Genomic DNA, 25,256 nt, shown 5'->3' with positions numbered 1-25,256 from the left:
CCTGACGCAAGCAGCCACGGTGCCCTGCTCCTCCAACCCTGTGGATGCCTCAAGCTCTAGCCCACTCTCCAGGCCCCTCTGCCCACTGGCTTCCCTGGGGGACTTCCACCTACTGCTCTCACTTCCTCATCCCCCCCTCAATTCACCAGTCCCTGGCAGGCGGCCCCCTTTGGAGCTGCTACTCACAGCAAGCGCTAGGCTGCCTTCCCCACCTTCTCGTCTCACTCAGGCCGTCAGGGGTGGCCCTCACCCTAACCTAAAAGCATGGACTGCTAACGGCCGGCCCCTTCTAATGTGCCTCTCCGGGTTTCTGCGGGAAAGAGAGGGAAGGCACAGGAAGGTCCCCTATCCCCCTCCCCTGCCTTGGGCCGTCCCATTGCCATCTGCCCAGATGATCCCCCCGACGACTCAGCTCCTGTGGTCACTACTTCTCTGTCGGTCACTCCCGATCTCCTCCCAACCCCACGCCTCCAGTGAGGGTCTCCACGGGCCCCTTTCCTCTGGCTGTCTCCACGTGGGGAGACAGGCCACTCTACAGAACCAACGAGACCCCCTGCCAGCCTCCCTCGAGCCAGCAACCACCCCCCCACGCTCCCAGCTTGGTTCCCCGCTGCCCGCTCTCCTCAGTCCTACATGCCCCGATCCAGACCAGTCATCTGCTCCTGCCGATTTGCCCTCTGCCACACTATTCCCACCGCCCCAGCCTTACCTGGCCTGAGCAGCAGCCAAAACTGGTCCCTCGGCTTCCTTCCAGAAGCTAAGGTCTCCCAACCCCTGAGCGGTCTTCCTGAAGGTGAGGCTGGGTATATTTCTGGGTCAGACTTGGGTGGTGCCCCAGCACTTACTGAATAAAGCTGCAATTCCAAGCAGGCTCGCCATGCTCTGACCAACCAGTCTCGATCCACCACGTCCCCCCTACACGAGTGCCCCCGCCGCACAGGACCACTGGTCTGTTCTCCACAGCGCCTTGAACCTGTGTGCCTTTGACCACGTTCACTCACCTCCTCATTCGAGAGCCATCTAAATCCTATTCACTCTTCAAGGCTCAGTTCAAAGGCCACCACCTTCAGAGATCTTCACCTTTCTTACCAATTGAAAATAATTGCTTTTTCTTTTGAAACTCCTCAGCCCCGTTATGAAAACTGTTGTAGAGCTATTTACTGTATAGACATTGGTAAAAAGGTATTTGTAATGTCCCCTTCGCTACTAGATTGTAGGATCCTTGGGTACAAGAATCTGGGTTCACCCACGTCTTACACAATCCTCTGTACACAGGGGTGCCCCAGTGGGTTTGCTGAATTCAAAGAAATATGACAAATCACATAAAGGCTGCAGTCTGCCAGTGATTCAGTGCCTATTTTGATCTAGAAACCAGCACTAAATCTTATCAGAAAAAGTTACGTGGGCTCTAATCCATGCCTTTTGTTGACAAGGCTGGTTTGTACCATCAAATTATTTTGATTTCCGTATTTTGGGGAAACGATGAATTTGAGAAGGGTGAAATTAAACAAAATAATCCATTCCCCTCTTGCACTCTGTGCCTGATCAAGCATTTGATATTTCAAAAGTTCTTTTCACATTTGTGCTTTTAAATAATAAGAGATGTTGAGGCCACCCTGTGTGGCAGGTGCTGTCCCAGGCATAAAATCCAGTGCGACCGTTTCATGGAGCCCTTTCTAGAGACGTGTGAAGTGAGGCCCTGACGGTTTAAATAACCCAGCTGAGATCTCACAGCTATTAGGAGGAGAACCTAGAATTTAAACACAAGTCTGTCTGACTCCATAACCCATGTTCCTCCTGGTATCCTAAGCTGTCCCTCAATTAGGCCCAAATTTAGCCCACTATGCTGTCCTTCCTTGTCACCAGTGTGGAAACTGGGACACAAGGAGAGAAATGGAACATAACATGCAGGGACATTCCAAAGGCGGCTTCTGGCACAGCCACTCGGGTCCAAAACAGAGACAGGCCCCCTCCTCTGTTCTCCAGCTACCCCTCGTTGACTCACTCCTCACTGCCCAGCAGCCAAAGGAGAGACCAGATGCCAGTGCAAGGGGCAGGCTGGGGAGAGCGAGCCAGGAAAGGAGGCCGCGGTCCATTACGCAGAGGAGCTTCCTTTAAACACAGCTGGTTCTGAACAGTGTCAAGGCCACGGACCCAGGAGGGGCATCCTCTTTCAGGGCTATAAAAGCCTGTTTTCGCCATCCGCCAGATAGGGTGTGTAAGTGGGAAAGACAGGATTGTATTTCACTATTCCTACACAGCCTGGCCGCTCATTAGCCCTCTGCCTCCCCCCTCAGCCCAAATGGCACAGGATCAAATGACAGAGCAGAGAAACTCGGCGTACTAAAGGATAAACAACAGAGAGATCGATCTTGGAGGATTGGGTAGTGAGGAGTGGTGGCCAAGGAGGGCCAAGAGACCTGACACTTAGGTCCTTGGGGGCTCCGGGGCTCGGAGGGCCCTCCAGCTGCTCCCAACAAGGGTTGGCTTTATCTTTTCTGCCTGGACAGCTCTTCGGTCTGGAGCATCTGTTGGTGGCTAGGGTCTATGGAAATGAGCCTTTTCGGCGGGGTAGATCAGACTCAGATGCAGTTCTCGCTCTCCAAGTTTGATCAGACCCACCTCTTCAGTGACATTAAGAATAAACCTCTGGGCTACAGATCTGCATCTGGGTCTCCTCCCTATGGACCTTCCAGAACTATCCACTTGCCCTTCTTCTGAATCAGTGAAAGCTGGGCCTAGTGGGGTTCACAATCCTCCCAGGTCTAGGACCAGCCTGCTGGGCTGACCACCAGGCCCTGAGGCCCCACCCCCACACGCTCTTGAGACTTAAAAGATAGTAAAGTGAAACTTTTCAAAGGTCTGGCAGTTTGGGCAGTTTGACTCTACATACGACTCGGAGTCTCAAACCCCTAATAGCATCCTGGAATTACTGCCTGGAGTGCCTTGGAGCGGCACAGCCCTACGCTGCTAGCTAAAGCGGTCCCACGGTCCCTTGCAATGCTCATGTGTCTTGACCTAGAACTAAAGCTAGAATGTTGACCTAGAACAAGTCAGACGTAAATGCCAAGCAAAGCCTTTCCAGCTCTTCTTGTTTATTTTCATTCCCCAGCTCTGCCAGGGTTCTGGAAACAGACTGCTTCGCAGCCAGAGGCCCCTGACCTAATTCTTTATCTGGTTTTAACCAGATTAAGTCAAAGGATGGCTCAGGGCCCCTGCTGCCAAAGTCTGCCAGCAAGGCCATGGACGAACAGGGCTTCTGAGCAATGAGATTTCAAGTCAGTTTTGTCTAATTTGGGGGGTTCCAGCCCACGCCCCCTCTCAGAGTTAGGAGAAGGGCCAGACTCAGGATGTGATTTGGCGAATGCTGCCAGTGGGAAGAACTGGGGCTTGGAGGCTGCATGTAACACTGTTATTCCTCATCAACTAGCTGGAACCAGCTCAAAGTCCTGCTGCTCAGGTCACCGCGGGGGAAGGACAATTCGTTGCTGTCACCAAAAGCAAAGGATAAGAAGACTATATTCCTCTTCATGGACAGCAAAGGGGGACTTCAGTTTCTGGCAAGATAGAAATGACCCATTCATGTACCCGCAAGGAAGGCTGTTGCCCCCAAGTACTGAGGCGAGTTTAGATTTAAGGATGGGTTGTTTGAATCCAGAATCTAGAAGCCCACTAAGACCCAGCTATCCTTCAGCACCCAGCCCCGTGTTGTCCAGTTCCGTCCCCAGCAGCCACACACGGCGGGTCTGAATGCAGAAGCACTCTCAGTATAAAAGACACACGGGATTTTGAAGACCTTGTACCAAAGCGAAAAAAACGAAAAGAATATAAAATGCCTCATTACGAGATTTATAGCGATTATATGTTGAAATAATATTCTGAATATACTGGGTTAAAGAAAAGATATTATGAAATTCAATTTCACCTATTTATTTTGACTTTTTTAATGTGGCTAGGAGAAAATTTAAAATTGCTTGGGTGGCTTGCGGTATATTTTTATCGGACAGTGCTGATCTAGGTAATACCATACCCAATGGTTTAATTTCAAAATGTGGCAAAATTATGGGGGTTAATGAGTCCCTGCTCCTTTTATTGTTAGTGTGTCTTTCAGTTTATAAGAGTGCTTTCACACCCATAATCTCAAGTACATGATACCTATACCTAGGCAAATGTCCCATCACCTCTAAAAGACCTTCAAGACAACAGAAAAGTATATCTTGACTGAATAAAAACCCAAAACTATTCTTTTAAATTGTATTGATTTATTTGAGAGGGAAGGTGTGCGCGAGAGAACACAAGCAGGGGGAGGGGCAGAGGGAGAAGCAGGGAGCCCGACTCGGGGCTCGATCCCAGGACCCCAGGATCATGACGGGAGCAGAAGGCAGACACTTAACCAACTGAGCCACCCAGGTGCCCCACCTCAAAAGTTTCTACAAGAAAATAATAATACAAAGGTAAGTAACATGCTGGGGAAAGTGTTTGATACAAACAATAGCAAGGGGTTAACAGAAAAATCACGCTTATGAACAAGAGACGTCAAGAGAGAATTCACAGAAGGGTAACACCCGCTCTTCAAGAATTCTCAAGAAAACAATGAATTTGGTGTTGCTGCTATCTAGCCAAATTACCTATGGGAAACAACAATGAGAATGCCTGAGGCTGGGCAGTGGGTGAGGAAAGGGGCTCCTTCATTACAATTGAGAGTTATAAAACTGGCATCGTTTTATTTTTTTCACAAAGCATGAAAACTTTTTGGCAGTGTGTTTCAAAATATACAAAAATGGGTAAAATATTTAATCCAAGAATTCTAGTTACAAGAATCTATCCTAAGGAAATAATCTCAAATACAAAGTATGTGAATGCAAAGAATATTCATTAAAGCACAAATTGGAAATGCAATAAGGTGAAGAAAAAAGACCTAAGATACATTAGTCATCAGTGTTAAGGCAGAATATTTATTTATTATAATATATATATATTTGAGACAATTATATATAGTACATATGTATATGTGTGTACAGTATAAATTCCAAATGTGTGTGTGTGTGTGTATACACACACACACACACACACACACACACACAATGTCTCAAAAATAACAGAAGAGGGGTGCCTGGGTGGCTCAGTCATTAAGCATCTGCCTTCGGCTCAGGTCATGATCCCAGGGTCCTGGGATCCCCAGCCCCCCTCATGGGGCTCCCTGCTCAGCGGGAAGCCTGCTTCTCCCTCTCCCACTCCCCCTGCTTGTGTTCCCTCTCTTGCTGTGTCTCTGTCAAAAAATAAATAAAATCTTTTAAAAAAATAACAGAAGAAAAATGCAGTGAAATAGTACACTAATATTCATCTCAGGGGTGTGTGTGTGTGTGTGTGTGTGTGTGTGTGTGTGTGTGTGTGTATGGGTGTGTGTGTGTGTGGGTGGGTGTGTGTAGATAGATAGATAGATGATTTTTTTCTCCTATACTTTCCAAATTCTCCACAATGGTTATGTACTTCTTTTATAATCAGAATAGAAACTTTAAAGTATCTAAGAAGGATTAGTTTTACAGCTTCCTTTGTTAACCCAACCTAATGTCTACTTACCTCAAAAATGAAAAAGTCTAGTTATAAGTACTATTACCATTTGAATTTACTTAAAGAAATATTTACTATATTCTGGATGGCAACTCACAGAGCCTACTCAGTTCATATGACTTCAATTAATTCTGTTAAATTGAAAATCCTGTGGGTAAATTTGCAAGTTCCTCTGTGTGTGTGTGTGTATGTGTGCCTCAGTATTTAGTTGAAAACACTGTTGTCTCTGTGGAGCATTAACTGTGCATTCCACGATCTCTGCCAGCTTTAAAGAGGAGGAAGGGGACAGAAAGCAGGCAGGCAGAGCAAGGACAAAGTCAGGTGTGGTGAGGAAGGAGCCCCAGCAGAGCTGAGATTATCTGGAGATGGTGGACATCCAAGGGAGCCAGGTAGAAACATAAGGGAGAGAAAGAAAGGGAAGAGAGAAATCAGAAGTTATAATTTGCTTTTTTAAACTAACCACCCCCCAAATCCAAAAGTTTCTCATTTTTTTCAACCCAAACACTGCTTATTGTAAGTGGTAACTTTTTTTTTAAGTAGGCTCCACGCTCAGCATGGAGCCCGACAGGGGGCTTGAACTCACAACCCTGAGATCAAGACCTGGGCTGAGATCAAGAGTTGGATGCTTACAGACTGAGCCGCCCAGGCACCCATGTAGTGGTAACTTTTTGTAATTATTCTTCCTGCATACCTTATCACCAGGGATCCTACTAATAACTGTCCTTTCTGTATTTGAAAGCTGTCAGCTTGTTTGTATCTGCCTGGCACTGAATCTTACCAGTCTTTTTCATCTTTGCCTCCTAGGAGGAAAGAGTTAAGGCAACTGGCCTGAGACCCATTCACTCATTTGTGTGTGTCTGTGTGTTTGGGGGAGGAGTAAGCCCCCCGAGAAAAAGAAAAGAAGGGGTTCCTGGGCAGCTCAGTTGGTTGGGCATCCAACTCTTGGTTTCAGTTCGGGTCATGATCTCAGGGTCATGGGATCAAGCCCCACATTGGGTCTGGACTCTGGGGAATCTGCTTCTCTCCCTCTCCTTCTTCCCTTCCCCCCCCACTCTCTCTCTCTCTTTCTCTCTCTCTAAAATAAATAAATCTTAAAAAAGAAGACTGGTGGGCGCCGGGGTGGCTCCGTTGGTTAAGCGACTGCCTTCAGCTCAGGTCATGATCCTGGAGTCCCGGGATCGAGTCCCGCATCGGGCTCCCTGCTCAGCGGGGAGTCTGCTTCTCCCTCTGACCCTCTTCCCTCTTGTGCTCTCTCTCATTCTCTCTCTCTCAAATAAATAAATAAAATCTTTAAATAAAAAAAAAGAAGACTGGTGACCCTGGCAGGTGACCCAATCTAATTTCCTTATCAAACAAACATCCTGGTAACTAGAGGTATGACATCTGCTAGGAGAAGGAAACCTTGTTTACAGATGCCCTTAGCATGATGTCTCTGGCCAAAGCATTCCTTGCACTCAAGACACCGAACATCTTTGGGGTACGGCTCCCTGGAGAATGTCACATACACTACAAAATAATCAAGGGATGCCAGATGAAGCCCTTTCACAATTCAAATGCTTTTCACGATGTGAGGTAACCTGGTGAACTTCATTTAGACTGATTTAGTGTTCTGAGTCAGAGGTGCATGTCCTGTGGGGGAAGGGTGTCCTAGGGTGACATTCTCAATGTTCCAAACCTCTCCCTGCTTCAGCTGAGCCTCTTGATTGCCTGTGTCTTTGAAAGTATTAGCAAAACTTGATGCTAGCTGGGTAGGAGCTATGATCCACGTGACTCTGATCTGACGATCTGTGTTTTGCTCACTCCACCCTTCCCCCATCCCTTGACTCCTACGTTCTAATTTCTCCATATTTTCACTGTCCACTCTAGACCTTCTCTAAGTTATTGATATCCTTTTTAAGACACGGAGCTGCACACCAAACTACTGCCCTGGTCACACCACGCACATCTCCAGTATATTACAACCCTGTGAACACAACTCAAGTCACATTGATCCTTTCACAAGAGGCAAAAGATGCTTGCTGCCTGTGTCACCTGTCAATGACAACACAGTTCCATTAACAGCTAGGAGTTACTATTTAAATCCAAGCCTTATAAAACTTTCTTCCTTACAGTTCCAGTATCTCATTCACTGCCTACCTCTTACTCCCCTCCAACCTTCAACTGAGCCTCCAGAGGTGCTGGCTCCCCTATTTGAGTGTTTGGGGGTACGCTGACCAAGCCTCAAGCATGATGTAATGCCACAGCCTTGAGGCAAAATAATCACTTAGGCAGAAGCAGTTCCATAATTGCCTGGAAACTCACTGGTTAACACTTCTGTTTATAATTATCCCAGCCTTTACTGGCTATTAGAGACACACAGATGACCCTTTGCCAAGCCAATTAGGAGACTGCCTCGTGAATCCTGAATTAGGCAGCCATTTCCAGTTTTCAAGACCTTTGCCTGGTCAGCATCTGCTTGCTTCTTCATCAACATGGCAGGCTTTTATTAACTCAAACAAAGCCCCTACCACAACTCCTGTGCACTGGAAATCCCAGAATGGGAGGGGAAAACCGTGGTGTGGCATGAGTCCACTGCACATTCAACACGTTTGGAAATTACAGTGTATTTTTTAAATTTTTGACTAATCTCACATAATAGATAATTGTGTAGTCATTTCCAAAAGAAAAAAAATCATCAGTAAATGAGAAATGTTTTGCACCCAAAAAATGAAAAGGCCAGAAGAGTCCCTCGGTTTCTAAAGAGGATCTCTTCTTCAAAAGGATCACAAAGTGAGGCAGGGGTGGGGGGGGGGGTCACAGGACACCTTGCTCAAAGGAGTTGGTTATACATCCTCTTGGTAGGAAAAATCCACACAATCATTCAAGCAAAGTGTACTTAGCGGCAAATCAAAGGCCAAGCGTGGATGGTCTCAAGACAGATAGTAAATGTTTAAGGATTTACAAGACATAGGGTCTCTGCCACAACTACTCAGGTTTGTGACTAAAGCACTAAGGCAGCCAAAGACAATATGCAAACAAATGGGCATGTTTGTGTTCCAATAAAACTGGATTTGGAAAAACAAAACAAACCAACCTGGATTTGGCCTGTGAGCCAGGTTTTTCTGGAATATGGAGGAAACAGTGGCATGGCAGAATCAAACCTACCTGTTTTATTCTCGGAACTGTCCAAGCCCCATTCCAAGCACAGTGCATGTATCTCACTCAAAGGACATGAATGAAGTCTAGCTCCTTACAGTGCAGGTGCCCAGGGGTGCAACTCTTAATATTTCTTGGGTTAAAAGCCACATCACTGCTCCCTAATTCACAGGCCTTTATGTATGAGGACTTTGAGATCCTGTCCTCCATACCTCCCTCCATCAGATGAAAGCAACAAGCCCAGAGAGGTTGAGTGGCTTGGCAAAGGTCACACAGCAAATCAGCAGTATAGTCAGGAGCTAGTAGTAGTGTTGGGCCTGAACCCCAGGAACCCTTTCTATAGCACCACACTCCCTGTCGTGCTCTATGAAATAAGCACCTGCTTTCCTTTCTAACAACCTTTCCTTTTTAACACCCTGCCAGAGCTCTGGGTCAAGTAGATGAGCTCACAAACTTGTTTTGGCAGGAGAGTCTTTCTTCCAAATGATATCTCAGGTAGAACCCCAATATGAAACATATGTGAAAGTAACGGTGCCTCCCTCCCTCTGCCTGGTTGCCCTCAAAGCTCCTGGGGCACCTTGAAGGGATCATAATGATCAAAAAAACCAAGTACAGACAAGTAAAGAAGAAAAGACCTTTCAACACGGGCACAGAGGAGCAGTGGAGTGAGAGTCCTGACAGACAGGTCAGATGTGATTTTACTTATCCCCTACTATCCTCTCTGTGCCTCTAGCTTCCAGTGCTCTCTCCTCTACTTTTCAGCCCTGTCCTGATGCCCAGGGCCAAGCATGGCAGTGCCCCTCCCTCCCAACCTCCCGCTCCATATCCTGCAATCTTAATCCTGGATCCCATTCCTTTGAAAAGGTCATTTGTGCTGACCTATTAATGGTATTAATGGCATGTAAATTAACTTTTGCTAAGACATACGTAATCGGTCTCTGATAAGAATTAATGTATTATTGCTCCCAGATATCAGATTTGAGTTTTAAAGGGGCTTTTTAGTAGCTCAACACAGTGTTTTTAAAATCATGTTAACTGACTTTTCCAAAGACACATGGGTAGGGGCAGAGGGCTCTGGAGATGGGAAACCTTCCACCAGAGCAGTTTTAATTTGGTCAGTTTCCTGGTAGATTTCATTGTGGGGGACAGGTGCTGGAAGAGTTCCAACTTTATTTTTTTTTAAGATTTTTATTTATTTATTTGACAGAGACACTGAGAGAGAAGACACAGTGAGAGAGGGACCACAAGCAGGGGGAGTGGGAGAAGAAGAAGAAGGCTTCCCACTGAACAGGGAGCCCGATGTGGGGCTTGATCCCAGGACCCCTGGATCATGATGTGAGCCGAAGGCAGACGCTTAACGACTGAGCCACCCAGGCACCCCAGTTGCAACTTTATTTTAAAAAGAAACTGAAAAACCACAAACAGATGCCAAAGCATTGGCCCAAGGTCAAGGTCTCAGTCATGATGCCAACAGAGAAGCTATTCTAAGGGTGTCAAGAACTGTGAGGCATCTGAGATTTGACTCCCTTACAAGGTAACAAGTTCTCCAGCCACAGGTTCACATGTGGCATGAGACATGGCAAAAAACACGAGACTCCTGGGAAGACAAAGGACCCAGCAATCGGGGTTCAGTTCTTTTTACGGCAGTGCTCTAAGCTCCAATTCCAAAGCAGTAATGGGAAGGGGGGGGTCAGATGATCTGCGCAGGTGCCGTCGGCTGCATTATGGGAAAGGTACCCTGAACCCAGGGAACCTGAATCTTTTATAATGAACAGTAGGCCTGCCTGCCCTTTGCTCTGGAGACAGAATTACCTACACCTCCCGGGGCTGTTCACTATGTTAACACCCTTGAAAACACAGTCCAGGACAAAAGCTAGGCAGTGCCTCTGCTCACAACATGTGCAGAGATCAAGAGCTCCATGGAGGGGCGCCTGGGGGCTCAGTCAGTTAAGCATCTGCTTCAGCTCAGGTCATGATCCCAAGGTTCTGGTAGGGAAACCAGCATCTGGCTCCATGCTCCCCGCTCAGTGGGAAGTCTGTTTGTCCCTCTCTCTCTCTCCCCTTCTGCCCCTCCCCCTGCTCCTGCTCTGTTTCTCTCTCACACATAAATCAATAAAATTCTTAAAAAAAAAAGAAAAGAAAAGAAAAAGAGATTCATGGAGAATTCTCTCACAAGGTTTACGGCCAGGCCTGCTCAGGCATCCCAAGGAATATGAGCTTCCCAGAATGGGGATGACGGGCCAGGGAGAAGCAATAGACCTTGCACAGGGACAAATAAACAAGCATGTTTTACTTGTTTAGTTAGGAAGTGCCCCCCATTCTTCTTAGAACAAAATTCAAATCTTCCTCCCCCCGCTCCGCCATGGGCCAGTGGGCATTCCTGCTCTGGTCCTTGCTGGCTTCCCGGCGCCACACTGCAGAGCCCCTTCCCCACCTCCCCCTGCTGCGGCCACACAGGCCTCACTGTCCCCAGCACATATCACACTCCTTCCTGCCTGGAGCCTTCGCGCCTCCACCATTCCCTCCGCCTGGAATATCCTCCACGAAGCTCACTCCCTCGCCTCGTTCAGGCCTCCACTCCCCAGCCCGGAGTTGCTTTCTGTCCCCTCCGATTGTCTTATTTTTCTTCTTTAAAGTGCTGTCATCACAACCTACTTTGTATGTATCTGTCTTCCTTCTGCCCCTGAGGGCAGGCCCTTTGTTTACTGCTATGCCCACAGGGTCTATATCTGTTCACCAAAAGAAACAACTATTTATAATCCTATCAATGGTCTACCCACCATTATGGGTTGAACCGCACACACCCCCAAATTCCCTGTATTGGAGTCCTAACTCCAATAGACTATGACCCAACTTGGAGATGGTGTCTTTAGAGAGGTAACCAAGTTAAAGATGAAGTTATTAGGGTGGGCCCTAATCCAATATGACTAGTGTCCTTATAAGAAGGGATATTTGCCATGATTTTGAATGTCAACCGCTCTCCACTCTTGGAGGCAGGAGTTCAGTGGAAAATCATCCCTCTGAAACATGTCCATCCAGTATGTACTCTCTCTAGTTTCTATGGACCTAAGGTGCCTTCTATTAAATGTCACTTTAAAACAGGTAAAAAGATTGGGGCGCTGGGTGGCTAAGCCAGTTAAACGTCTGCCTTGGGCTCCGGTCATGATCCCAGGGTGCTGGGATCAAGCCCTACATCGGGCTCCCTGCTCAACATAAAACAGGTAGAAAGATAAATACTATGTCGTGGATTAAAATGTTAAGGTGAAGACTAAGGTATCCATAAAATGCTGCATTTTTGAACACTTGGCCATCACAGGCCTGGATGCGTCTGGGCCTGAGCCCGTTCCTCTCTCTCTCTCTCTCTCACCAGAACGCAGCCTGTGTCAGCTGAGACATTTACACAACAACAAGAACAGACAGCCCGGAGAATATCAGAGCAAGCCAAAGGAATAAAAGGTGGATGAACCCTGCAGAGGTTTGCTTGCTTCCCTTCCTGGTTATTTGGCATAGCCCTGCTCTAGGCTTTCAGTGGCTGGAACCAGAGTCAGAAGGGATTGGAAGCAGGGGAAAGAAGAGAATAAAACACCTTTCAAATCTAGGGCAGAGCAGGTGGAACGAGTGGTATGAGGGGCAGTCAGTGTTTCCACATCAGCCCAGGGTCTGCCAGCTAGACGGGAGATCATTTCTCAAACGCCCAAGTTCCTCTTTGAAATCATTCACACACTTCACTGAAGTTCTCTGGTTTTCTCCTAATACCCGCTTCTCTTTAACTTCTGGCTGAGCAGAGCCTACACAGAATAAATGGATGTTTAACTGGGTAGAGAGAAAGAAGAAAAAAATGTTAGGAATGGGATACTCAGCTGGGGAGAGCCAGGCCTGGTGAGGAGCCAACGCCAGGGGGCACAGCCAGAGGGTGACACGAGGTGATCCCTGGAGGGGCCTCCGGAAGAGAAGAGGGGCCCAGAGGGCAGGAAAGGGTTTGGCACATGAAGGCTGCCCCTCCTGCTGATCACAAATATACCCCACTTCATTCCGACACATTACCCATTCCCTCCAAACTTCGGCCTGGAGAGACAAAGGGATCAGGGCTTAAGAGTATGCACTATAGTGACTTCCCATTAGAAAAAAATACGGAAACTTCGCTAACTTCAGACAGGTTACAGTATGCATGGTATAAGATGACAGACGGCATCTCAGAATTAATTTTTGCACATTGCCATGCTTGGGTTGAAAGAACCATGCTTGAACAGTCCATGGTCTGAAGGTCTCTCTCTCTTCTTACAAGCTGTTGTCATTTCTACTTCTAGCTTCCTCAGAGTCCCCCAGATTGTCAGTGACAGCCTGGGAAAGAGGGATCCTGGGTAAAAGGTCCCAGCCATGAAGCATGACCTGTGTTTAGTAATCCAACTGCAGTGGATTTTTACCTCCACCACTTGTACTTGGTTTCAATATCTTCTGCTAAATTCACCAAAGCTGGCAAAAAAAAAGGCGGGGGGGGGAAGGAAAAGAAAAAAGAAAAGAAAATCAGCAAATCATCTCAAACAGACTGGAGTGCATTCAGCTCTACAGCTGAACAAAAACACTCTGGTAGTGCTTCAAAAAGACTTGCTCCTGGTACACTCCTCCCTCATCACTTGCTCAAAACCCGGGCCTGGTTAATCAGGAAGAGCACCTGATCTTCTGGCTCTTAGTTGAAAAACTTGATTCCACAGCTAGGACTGGCAACCTGTGGCCCCAAAGCACATTTCCCAGATGCCTGTGGCCTCTGACCACAAAACATTATTTAAGGAAGAAGGGACGCGGTTAATTTTGACTCAGGTCTATTGAAATCTGCTCCAAGTTCTTTAACAATAACAACAACGTGGCGTAAGAGCTTGGGCACGGCTTTACCTCAACTAGTTTGTCATGAAACATGACAAACAGTTCAAGAGGGTGTACCCGGTTTGTGTACCTGAGCCACGTGGCCTGCCTCTTCTCTTGCAAAACCATCCGATGGCACAGCTCACTCCCGCCCTGGAAAACGCCTGATCATGTGTAACTAGGTAGCCAGGGCTGGGGCACCCAAACGGAAGGGTGGTTTTATATGCAGTGTCCTTCTAGAATACATTGGGGATTTTAAGTCTGAGAAGCAGCAGATCTGCCCCCACCAGAACTCCATTTTCCCTATGAGTGCAATCAAAACCAGAAAGCAAGCCAAGTGGCTCCTCAGGAAAGCTCTTCAGAAGTCTTGCCAAGACTTCCCGAGCTGAGCACATCCTGACGGGACGGCCTGGCATGTCAGCAGCCGGGACCCACACAGGCGGGGTGCAGTTAAGAGCCATTTTCCATTATTCTGAGATGAGCAAACCCAACCAAAGGAAGGGGCAGGGGTGGTGGAGGGGGGAGCAGGGGGTAAAGAGGCCAAAAATAAAGCCCTGTTAATTACCAAGTGCAGCTGGAGAGGAAAGGAGCTCCAGAGAAAGAGCCTGATTTAGCAGAAGGACCTGACAACGTTGAAAAGATAAATACTGACTGATGGCTCTGGGCACGGTCTGCCCCAGGCCATTTTGGCAGGATTCCTCAGAGTTTGCTCCAGCTCCTCCTAAACTAACTCTCATTCTCTGGGCACCCGCCCCCCACTTCCCCTTCCCACAGCACACCCTCCCTACAACAAACCAAAACGGTTTGGAAAGACCCAGGGAAACCGTCACCATAACATGTGCTGTGAAATAATGATTTTACAAGCAGTATGCATCCATGAAGTGATACAGGCATATGATCTAAAATTGTTTTCAAACAGTACCAAGACCGTGAAGTTAAAGGAGGACAAAAGTCTCCTTCCCTGCACCCACTTCTGCTCCCCAGAGGTCACCATGACTAACAAGCCTAGGTTAACCTTCCAGAAACTCTACTTCTGTCTATTTGCATTAGCTTTTCTACAAGCGGGATGACATGATTCCCCCCCCCCGCTTAGCAACAGATCATAACTCCCTTTCAAAGTCAGTACCTATAAACCCTACCTCACGAATTTGTACCCAGTACTGTCATTGGATTATTTTATTTCCAGGTTTTTACTTTCAAAACAACGTGGAGAAGCACATGGATCTTTGTTTAATGGCGTGAGAACATCCGTAGGACGGACGGACCGCCGGCAGCAAAACTGCTGCAGGAATTGATTTAATTCAGATTCAATATTGAGGCTACTGCCCCTTAAAAAGAATTGCAAACCGGTGAACGGAGCCAAAATGACAACTGAGGAAGCAGAGGCACTATTTCGATCACAAGGGATTCCATTCTGGGGCAACCACTTCCCGTGGGCTCGTTTGTGTCTCCGCCAAGAGAAAAATGCAGGTCTTTCCTGAAAGCTGCCACAGTCTGTTTGGGCAGAGATTCCTCCAAGCTCAACAGCCTCATCAGTTTCTGTGCCCTAAGGGCAGTTTTAGATATTAAGTAAGAAAGCAAGAAAATGAGTTAGACTCCAATCGCAGAAGTGTAGCTACGGATGGGCAGTAGAGATGGTATCATTATGTGATTGAGAACATAGTCAAGAGTCTTACGGCAGAAAATGGGATGGCAGGACTCGTTGGGCCTTGGCAGGACCTTAGATTCTATAATCTGTGTGCTTCATTTGGACGACAGTGTCTGGAGATATCACATTATTCTAGATTTCTCTTGATTCTACGTTCTGCCCGCCCTCCCAAATCCATGCCTGAATCCAGTGCCTGAGGCTACTGTCCACCTGGGGGTGGTGTTCAGAAATATCTGTCTAGGGCCGCCTGGGTGGCTCAGATGGTTAAGCGTCTGCCTTCGGCTCAGGTTCCTGGGATCGAGCCCTGCATCGGGCTCCCTGCTCAGCGGGAAGCCTGCTTCTCTCTCTCCCACTCCCCCTGCTGTGTTCCCTCTCTCGTTGTCTCTCTCTCTGTCAAGTAAATAAATAAAATCTTTAAAAAAATATATATCTATCTACTACCATCAAGGGGCAAGGTGTCCTAACCAAATGACATGAATAATTTGATACTGGAGGTGAAAGCACCAGGTTACCATGATCACATCCAGAGGACAAGGGTAGTTAACACAGTATATGTAATGTAACCTGATGGCTTTCCTTCTCCACTGTGTAGTCCAGGGTATAGAACGCTTAGTCAGAAACCCACTTCTGCTTGGACACAATCACGAAAGTCACTGAAGCTCTTTGGGTCTCTCTCTTTTTAATAAATAGTTTGTCTACTTCAAAAGACTGTGGTGAGAGCCAGGTAATGCACGCAGAAGACACCCTGACCAGATGATAGGCAGGCGTCTCTGATGATCTCATTTGTTTTAGCAAAAACCAAAGCCAACATTGAGTCAAATCTTGTACAATTCCACTAATACCAGGTACCTAAAGTAGTCAAGTTCATAGAGACAGAAAGTAGAATGGTAGTTACCAGGGGCTGGGAGGGAGGTATAAGCAGCAATATTGTTTAATGGGTAGGGAGTTTAGTGTGGGAAGATAAAAGTCCAGAAGATGCAGGGTGGTGATGGTTACTCATTGATGTGAATGTACTTATACCACTGAATGGACACTTAAAAATGGTTAAAATGGGGGCACCTGGGTGGCACAGTCCGTTAAGCATCTGCCTCTTGGTTTCAGCTCAGGTTGTGATCTCAGAGTCGTGCTATTGAGCCCTGCATTGGGCTCCACGCTCAATGGAGAGTCTGCTTAAGATTCTCTCTCTCCCTCTCCTCTACACCTCCCCTTGTGCTCACTTTCTCTCTCAAATAACAAAATAAATCTTTTTTAAAATGGTTAAAATGGTACATTTTAAGTTATATACATTTTACAATCAAAAAAAGAAAGGTGATCATATGTCCCAGCTTGTCTAGGGCAGCCCCAATTTATATCTTTGGCCTGGCATACTTGATATTAGCACCTCCTTTTCCTCTTAGTTAAGCCCTGTGACTGTGTCCCAAACTGGACAATGACAACCCTGAGGTTAAATAACTATTCAGTATCATCTGGCTAAAACATGGGAAGAGTATAACTTTTATCCCTAAATCTGTCTAATTCCAAAGCCCATCCTTTCTACCACCTCACACCCTACCAAGTATCTAATGATTTCCCCAACTACATCAAGTTTTCTAACATTTATCATTTCAACTCTGCTGCCTTACATAGAGCTTTGATGTGCTACCTACCTCGTAAGAAACATTACCTTAATGCTGCTCTCCAGAAATGCTTTTATATATGTGTGTGTGTGTGTGTGTGTGTGTGTGTGTGTGTGTGTGTGTATTATTTTTTTAAAGGGTTGGTGGACAAGAATAGAAAGGAATATCACAAACAGAATGTCTCCTGGTGTGGTCCAATGGGTTTTCGAACCAGAATGGTGCCTGGGGTGTTAAAAAGTCCCAAAGCAATAGCGTCTGGAGGGTGTTACATGCAGTGGCCAACACAGATGTTGATACTAAACAAATACCAAAGTCACTCTGTGATTCAGGTGGTACAGGGTGTGTCATGTCAACACATACACAGACAGGAGCGGCTACTTGAGGCAGGAAGTCAGCTTCCCTTTGGTAAGTTTATCTTTGACCAGAAGGATTCCACTGAGGCTTTTTCTAAGCTCATTAGAGAGGGGAGCAGTGTTTCCACACCGGCTTCTGGGTCATCCAGACTGAGCTGGGATCCCAACCTCCCATTCCTTCCCTCCAGCACCTTGTACAGACGACTCAGTCTCTAATCTTTAAGTGTCAAAATGCCTCCTTCCCAGGGTTGCTGTGAGGATTCAGCCTTTGCCTGGAGAGTGTGCTGGTTAGCACACAGCGTAATACTCGATGTTATTGCCTAGAAAAGAGGGTAGGACCACTTGATTCTCAAATCCTAATAAGGATTTTTATTCTCTCGCCCGCAAACCCAAATATTCACTAGCAAAATAAGATAAAGAATGCCCACCTTCCACAATCCTGATGCTCCGGGCTCCCAAAGAAAAAGGTCTTTGGGGGAACCCAGAGTTATCTAGAGAACTGCTTTCATTTTCTACTATTCTGCACTCCAGGCTTGGCATAAAACTTGCACTCCTATCTCCCACAGAAGCCAATGTTCAGCCACTTATAGAGAAGCCGGCTGGCCCTGCCAGAGCACGTCTCAGCCCACGGGTGGAGACCCGTTAAGACTGTCATGCAGAGCCCGATGGCCTATCCCGGGCTCCACGTGTGTCTCAGTGACATGGCTGGTATCCTACCCTCTCTCCTCTCGCTTCCTCACATCCTCCCCCCAGACACTCCACTCGACTCCTGTGTTCGCTTTCCTCTCAGTGCCAGGGCTATGCCAGGCTAAATGTATCATGCAAACACCACCACCAACCCCTGGGGAGGTCTGTGGCTATTTTAGACATTTTTTATACAAACCGTTTACAATGCCTGGCAACACTCTCCCAGCAGAATCCTGACACACGGGAAGCACCAACAAATTATAAACCAGGAATATTTTATGCTTTTGCCTCTACGGTTTTAAAAAAATAATACCATTTCGTGGTTCCCCAGAATTCGGCAGAGTGTGGTTTTGATGGGATCACTCCAGCCACACAAGCAGCTGATGTTCACATGGATCCTGCTGGTGTAGAAATACCGCCCTGTTCAGGGACGGGGAGGCAGGCACGGGTCATGAGAACTACGGACATTCCTGAGCACGTAATGACTTAAGAGCTTTAAAAACAGGCATACTATCACTGATCCCACCAAATAAACGTGACCAATTTTGGACCAAAAAAGTGCTTCAAAGTGTTTAGAAGAACGACTTGACTTTTCGCATTTATTTTCGTAAACAAACATGTAAGTTTTTTTAGCACAGTAAAAATGTTGACTGTTCCTGAACCGTCAGAAAGGACATCAAATCACCTAGGTCAGGGAACACTAAACAAAGCGGAGACAGGGTGAAAGGGCACAAGATAAAACAGAAGCTGGGACAGGAGCCGTGACTGGCTGTGATCCCCACAGAAAAGGATCAGCCGGGAAAGGTGTGCTAATGGTACAACCAAGAACACGCCCTAAAACGTGGCCATGATCCTCAACCTCAAACACAGCTCTCATCCCTGGCATCAACAAGTCACAGAAATAAGCTTTGGGCAGACCTGGCTCACCCATTTTGAAATCTACATCAACTTGCAGACAATACCTATCCCTTTCTCACAATTTCAATCACGGCGCTTATGATATACGATGTCTCTGGATTCACGAAGCCAAGATTCAAATCTCGGCTGCAGGTTTTCAGCTGTGTGGCCCCAGACAAGTGGCTTCCGAAAGAAATAATAATGGTGCCTACCTCACTGCATTGTTGTGAAGAGGACATAGTTAATATGTGCAATGTGGGTGAACAGTACCTGGCACTCTTTTCATTATTATTGATATCTTGGAGAAAAAGATAGCTCAGTATGATTAAAATTAGGCATGCAAATAAATAATTAGGAGGCGTCGATATCTCATAAACCACTGTAAGTGCCTTAGAACAGAGTGGATTATGTGAAGTGCAATTCGTTTAATGGGAATGAACATAACGATCCTGATTCAGGGGCGTGATTTTGAAGTTGTTCACTATTTCTCAAACATAAAGTATTTTACAGCATCATTCGAAGACAAGAGCAGTAAGTTTTCCACTGCTTGAAGGTCTGCAGATGCATTATTTCCTCTACTGAAAGTCTGTTTTCAATTAGCTTTTGAAGCTTTTGCAAATGAAAGTGCATCCTACTCGATTTCAATAATGTCACCATTTTACATCTTCTGTCACTGCAAGTAACTTTAAGTTCAGGCCTTGCTTCATTATTTGCTCTGTATATACTGCTTTTCTGATTCTTTTTTTTCATTTTGGGGAAACAGTGCAAATTTAGCCTTAACTATCTGCAGTGTTTCCTCTACTGGGGGAATGGATGTAAGTATACACACTTTTGAAATTATTTTTCATTTTTCAGGGAATTACAAATATGGACATTCCCAACATGCTATTGCTACTCAAGGAAAACCATAATGCCCGGCTTTCCTTAATACCTTGCTTGAGCTTCTAAATTATATCATACAGCAATATCTAGGGTTCTTGTACCTCAGTAGGTAGAATTTCTTTCAAAACTAAAATCCTCTGTTTTATTAACATTTGTACCAGTTTCATCCTTTGTGAAAAAGAAAATAAGCAACATTAATAAACAAGGAACTCCTTCAAACTTAAAACACAACCCAACCAGCTTCCCAACTTCACCTCCTTAATCAATGGTGGGTTCATTTTTCACTCATACCAGACAACATAACAATAATAATATGTACTAGTCCATCCTTGTTGTAAATGTTTCCTATATATTTGCAGCCCATAAACATATTTTGTCTAGCCGACACATTTTTTAATGTGAGTTATCATTTAAAAATCTGGGGCACCTGGGTGGCTCAGTCAGTTAAGCATCTTCCTTCAGCTCAGGTCATGATCCCAGGGTCCTGGGATTGAGCCCAGCATCGGGCTCCCTGCACAGCGAGGAGTCTGCTTCTTCCTCTCCCACTCCCCCTGCTTGTGCTCTCCCCACCCCAATAATAAAATCTTAAAAATATATAAATAAATAAAAATAAAAATCTGGACATTTTATTTCTAATTTTGGATTTTCAGCTTCCCTTAAAAAATCGAAAGTTTTATGGGTGCATAGGTGACTCTGTCCTTTAAGCATCCGACTCTTGGTTTCAGCTCAGGTCATGATATCAGGGTAGTGAGATTGAGCCCCGCGTCGGGCTCCACACTCAGTGTGGAGTCTGCTTGAAGCGCCTCTCCCTCTGCCCCTCCCCTCCCTCTGTCTCTCAATGTCTAAAATAAATAAATAAATATTTAAAAAAAATCAAAAGTTCTGGCACTTCCAGATCCATGTCCTCGGCATGGCAAATAGCTGTCTGGAGCCCAGGAGCTGCTCCCCTTGAGCACAGGATAAGCTTCCAATGCTCCCCAGTTCTGCAGTCTCAGGGCTCTCTCCTCTGTTCCTCCAAGAAGGAGGTGCTGTGGCAATTCCAGCATTTAAATGCACTTTGACCCAGCAATTCTATTCCTGAAAAATCTATCCAAGGTCACACAAGTATGTATGGATATCCACTGCAGCACTGCCTCAAAAAACCTGAACCAACATAAACGTTAACAGGGACTGGTTGAATAAATGACAGCAAATCCAGGTAAGAGAATACTAGAGACCCCTTCCCCAAAGCCATGAGGTCAATCTAGAACATCCTGAAATGGATCTATGTCTAAAATATATCCTTAGGGGCACCTGTGTGGCTCAGTCGTTAAGTGTCTGCCTTCGGCTCAGGTTATGATCCCAGGGTCCCGGGTTCGAGCCCCACATCGGGCTCCCTGCTCAGCAGGAAGCCTGCTTCTCCCTCTTCCACTCCCCCTGCTTGTGTTCCCTCTCTCACTGTGTCTCTCTCTGTCAAATAAATAATATCTTTAAAAAAATAAATAAAATATATCATTAAGTAGAAAAAAGCAAGGTGAGGAACAGTATGTAATGTGGCGGGAATGAAGAAATATATTAATATACGCTTCTATATGTGCTTCAAATTTTTGGAAGAAAATAGAAAATTTTTATCCAGGTGTCCCTATTGTATATACATATATAATATATATAATAATACATACACTTGTAATGCAATTGCATATAAAATGTGTCTATTTCATGCAATATACATACTTTGTGCATATATATAGTTATATATATTTTACACTTAGAAAAAAAGGAAGCACCATGAGCAGAGATATTTCGAATCATTTTGTGTGTGATTATCGTCACATCTTCATATTATTTATTCGATTGCCCATCTCCATTACAGGGTTCCTCTAGAGTGAAGCTCATCCATCTCTGAGGCGAGGAGGAGAAAAAGCCTCCTGCACGGCCCTTCACACAGTCCCCAGAGCAGAGCAGAAATGGTGCAACAGGCCCCTTGGGAAGCTGTGCTTATCCACAGTAGCTCCTGTTACCTCCTGCCCTGGCTTTTCAACAGTGAAGACTATTGAAGACTCTCCTCCAGAGAGAGCTGCCAGTCTCAGCGCCAGACACGCCTTCTAGTCTCTTCCCTGGTTACTTGGGGCCCTGGAGAGAGGGGGGTGCGCCATGTTTTGCGGCCCTCTTGCTGTTAACAGCTTTGGGCATGGTGGGGTCAGAAGAGGTCTATTTTCACCGGCAGAAAGGAACCCTCACTGCTCAGCCCAATTCAGTAGGGTAAGGGGTGGCTCTTCTCATCAAGGGGAAGCAAGGTCACGCGTTACTGTCCATATGCTCAAGAAGGGCAGCCAGGGTGGCAGGACTTGGCTGGAGGGGCTTGATGATGTGCTTTCGGTGTTACTAGCGGAGGACGGAATTGTGCCGGGGACACAGGGAGCTGGGGACAGTGCAGAACACAGCCGGCCACTTGAGGGATGCTGTGCCCCTGAGTTAAACCCTGTGACAGATGTCTAGCAGAGGCCGTCCTCATCAGCACTCCACACCCAAGACAGGCCTCTCCTCCATAGCCACTGTGGACTCTCCAGTCCACCCCTCCCCCGGGCCTGAAGGACCAGAGGCAAGTGTCAGTCCTGCCCCCCCCCATGGTCCGCACCTCCACACCCGCTTCTAACCCCCTAAACGTATCCAAGCCACACCAGAATAAAAGGACACGTGGCTCTTCTAAAAGTCATCCCTTCCTGCTAACGCATGTTTTTTTGGGGAAAGAAATAGTTAGCAATTAATTAGCAAAAATAAAGAAACCCAGATAAGGAACAGATGACCCCCCCATGGCACCTGCCCCCAGCAACACACATACATGCTCTCTGGTATTTCTCTTCAGAGCCAGAGCCTGGGGTTTTCAATGTCCTTATTCTTCTCAATTACTATAAGATACAAAGTAAAACATGAAGTCTATATTTAATATAGGTATCTACTCAGAACTCACTGATGAATGCAGAATTGAGAAAACTTCGTATTATTTGGAAAATGATACCCATCATACTATAACATACTGTATTATATATAGTACTATAATGAGAAAATAAAACATGATCTCCCCTGTTTTCTCTTAACTTACTATAGTTCTGTCCTTTTCAATATTCCAGAGTTCCCATAGCAATAACTTGGGGGTAAGAGTTCATTAAAAGAGTGTTTTCAGCCCCTGTCATTATCCATTTGTCAAAACCTGTACAGGGCGCCTGGGTGGCTCCATCATTAAGCGTCTGCCTTTGGCTCAGGTCATGGTCCCAGGGTCCTGGGATCGAGTCCCGCATCGGGCTCCCTGCTCAGTGGGAAGCCTGCTTCTCCCTCTCCCGCTCCCCCTGCTTGTGTTCCCTCTCTTGCTGTGTCTCTCTCTGTCAAATAAATAAGTAAAATCTTAAAAAAAAAAAAAAAAAAAACCTGTACAATACACTACGAACTGAACCCTGATGTAACCTCTGGACCTCAGCTAAATGTATCAATACTGTCTGTAACAAATGTACCCCCCCCGCCCCAATGCAAGATATTAATAATGGGGGAAACTGTGGACCTCGGAGGTAGTGGCTGTTCTTTCTATTCTATTTCTCTATAAATCTAAAACTGCTCTGAAAAATTAATAATTTTAAACATTGCTACTACTAAAAAAAAAGATTTCATGCTTCATCACAAAAATTATGATACGCTGCTATCTAATCAACACGCACAATTTAAGAAGCTATCAACAGAAAAAATAAATAAAACTAATTCAGGCCCCACTAATTCACGATTCATTGTAATGCAAAATCCCCTTCCACCTCGGTCTGAATCTTCTAACTGCGGCTTGCCAAGCAACCGGAAAAATTACAGAAGCACAAGTAAGCCGCGGAAGATGATCCGTCGTCAGCAACACTGCCTTGCTGTTTCTATAATCCTTGCATCTTCGAGGTCGTGCCTGGAAGTCAGTCTTATCTGTGTATCCAGCAGGTCGGCCAAGACCAGCTATAATTAGCAACCCCAGGCTGCTAAAATACCTGCCCTCATTCCGAATATCTCCCTTTTCCTTTTTTTCTTTATTCCAAGCTGGCCTTCTGGGTCACTGCTATTTCGGACTGGCCATTATCATCGGCACACAGCAAGATCTGCTTACCTCTGAATCTTTGGCCTGCTGATTTCGCACGACTATCAAATTGTACAGGATTCTGTCATCATCTGCCTCTGTGTGGGACACATCATGGGGCATGCTCCACAAATTCTTTTCATCATCTCTCGCCAGAGTTGCTCCAAACGAAGAATACGGATTGCTATTACTATGGTGTTTAAAAAAAGGGGTATAAGCATTTGGTAATATATGTAATACATATAACGTATACATCATACGCATGTAACATATAATACAAATGTTAGAAACTGTATAATATACAACGTAATATATAAGTATATATATTTCTAATAACAAGGTCTGAATTGTCTCTAATTATTAAGCATAGCACAATAGAACAATTTTAAAAATCACTTTAAAAATAGTGGAGAACAAATGCAAGCAGACGCCTGGGTAGAGGTGATTTTACTACATTCAACACGAAATTTAGCACTACCCATCCCAGCAGTGAAAACACAAAAAGGAAATCCAACAGAGGGGGGATAAAATTCTCGTGTGATTAAAAGAAGAAACTGACAATTGACCTGAAGAGGTGAATTTTTCACAGAAGCACAATAAACTGAGAACACAATGGCAATGGAATGTCTATCAAATTCCTCACAAGAAAGTGAAGAAACGAATATGCATATCCAAATACTTTCAGCAGACGATGTGAGATGTTGAGTAAGAAGTTCAGTCATCCCATCTTGTGTGTTTGTTGTAGGATTTATGTTCTACAAGGTGGTATCCATGCTTGGGCTTCTGGAGGAGGTGAGCAGCAAAGCTCCATACGTAGGACCTGCTTGTACCCGGCCCTGGTGAGCTTCTGTGGGACTGCACAGGTAGGGTCATGCCGGGGCTATTCCCTTCATCTAATTATATGTATGAAGTGCTGACTCCATGTTAATCACAGGGCTCTGTAAAACTGTGAACAAAACAGACACGATCCCCATCCTTGGACCCCACTAGAGCCCAGGGAGGGAAACATATTAATGAATGGCCAGATGACTATCTAGTGAAAAACTGGGAGATGTGCTATAGAGGGGGAGTTCAGAGAGCCTTGAGAGCCAGCGGGGGAAAGCATCAGGTAGGCATTGTAAAGAAGGGGTGCTTGAACTTCAAGTTGAAAGACAAGAACAGAGTTCCAGGCAAATGAAACAACACATTCAAAGACCCTGGGGAGGGCCGGGGAGCGTAAGTGGGGAGGGGATCTTGGAGCTAAGGCCAGCAGGAGGCCACTATCTGCCTCAGACAGAGGGCTGAGACACCGGACCCTTAAATCCCTCTAGCTGCAGTGCAACATGCAGGGTCTGGGACTGGATAAAGAGATCAGAGCGATCGGGAAAGGAGCAACCTTTGGGGAACCAGACTGCTCGGCCACAGTGTTCTCAGCCGTCCGGCTGTCATGTAGGCGGCCCGACATGGCAAAGGCGGAAATGCAGAAAGCACTTCTTCTTCAGAATGATGAGCCAACAAAGAATCCAGTCAGAAATGGGCAGAAGACA

The 25,256-nt window shown here is 45.9% G+C and overlaps 1 protein-coding gene across 1 annotated transcript in view; it reads right to left on the bottom strand.

Annotated features, from left to right (window-relative positions):
- The window catches only part of MREG (melanoregulin), a 55,317-nt gene that overhangs the window by 13,883 nt on the left and 16,178 nt on the right, over positions 1–25,256 (bottom strand). Inside the window, exon 2 of the mRNA XM_028112216.2 lies at positions 23,761–23,920. Within this exon, the coding sequence (XP_027968017.1) occupies positions 23,761–23,920 (160 nt within the window). The remainder of the gene's footprint in view (positions 1–23,760; positions 23,921–25,256) is intronic.

Source organism: Eumetopias jubatus, unplaced genomic scaffold (genome assembly GCF_037043125.1).
Source record: "Eumetopias jubatus isolate StellerSeaLion01/CBP00866 unplaced genomic scaffold, mEumJub1_p1.0 scaffold_3, whole genome shotgun sequence".
Taxonomy (NCBI): Eukaryota; Metazoa; Chordata; class Mammalia; order Carnivora; family Otariidae; genus Eumetopias; species Eumetopias jubatus.
This window is presented reverse-complemented; position numbering and strand designations above follow the sequence as displayed.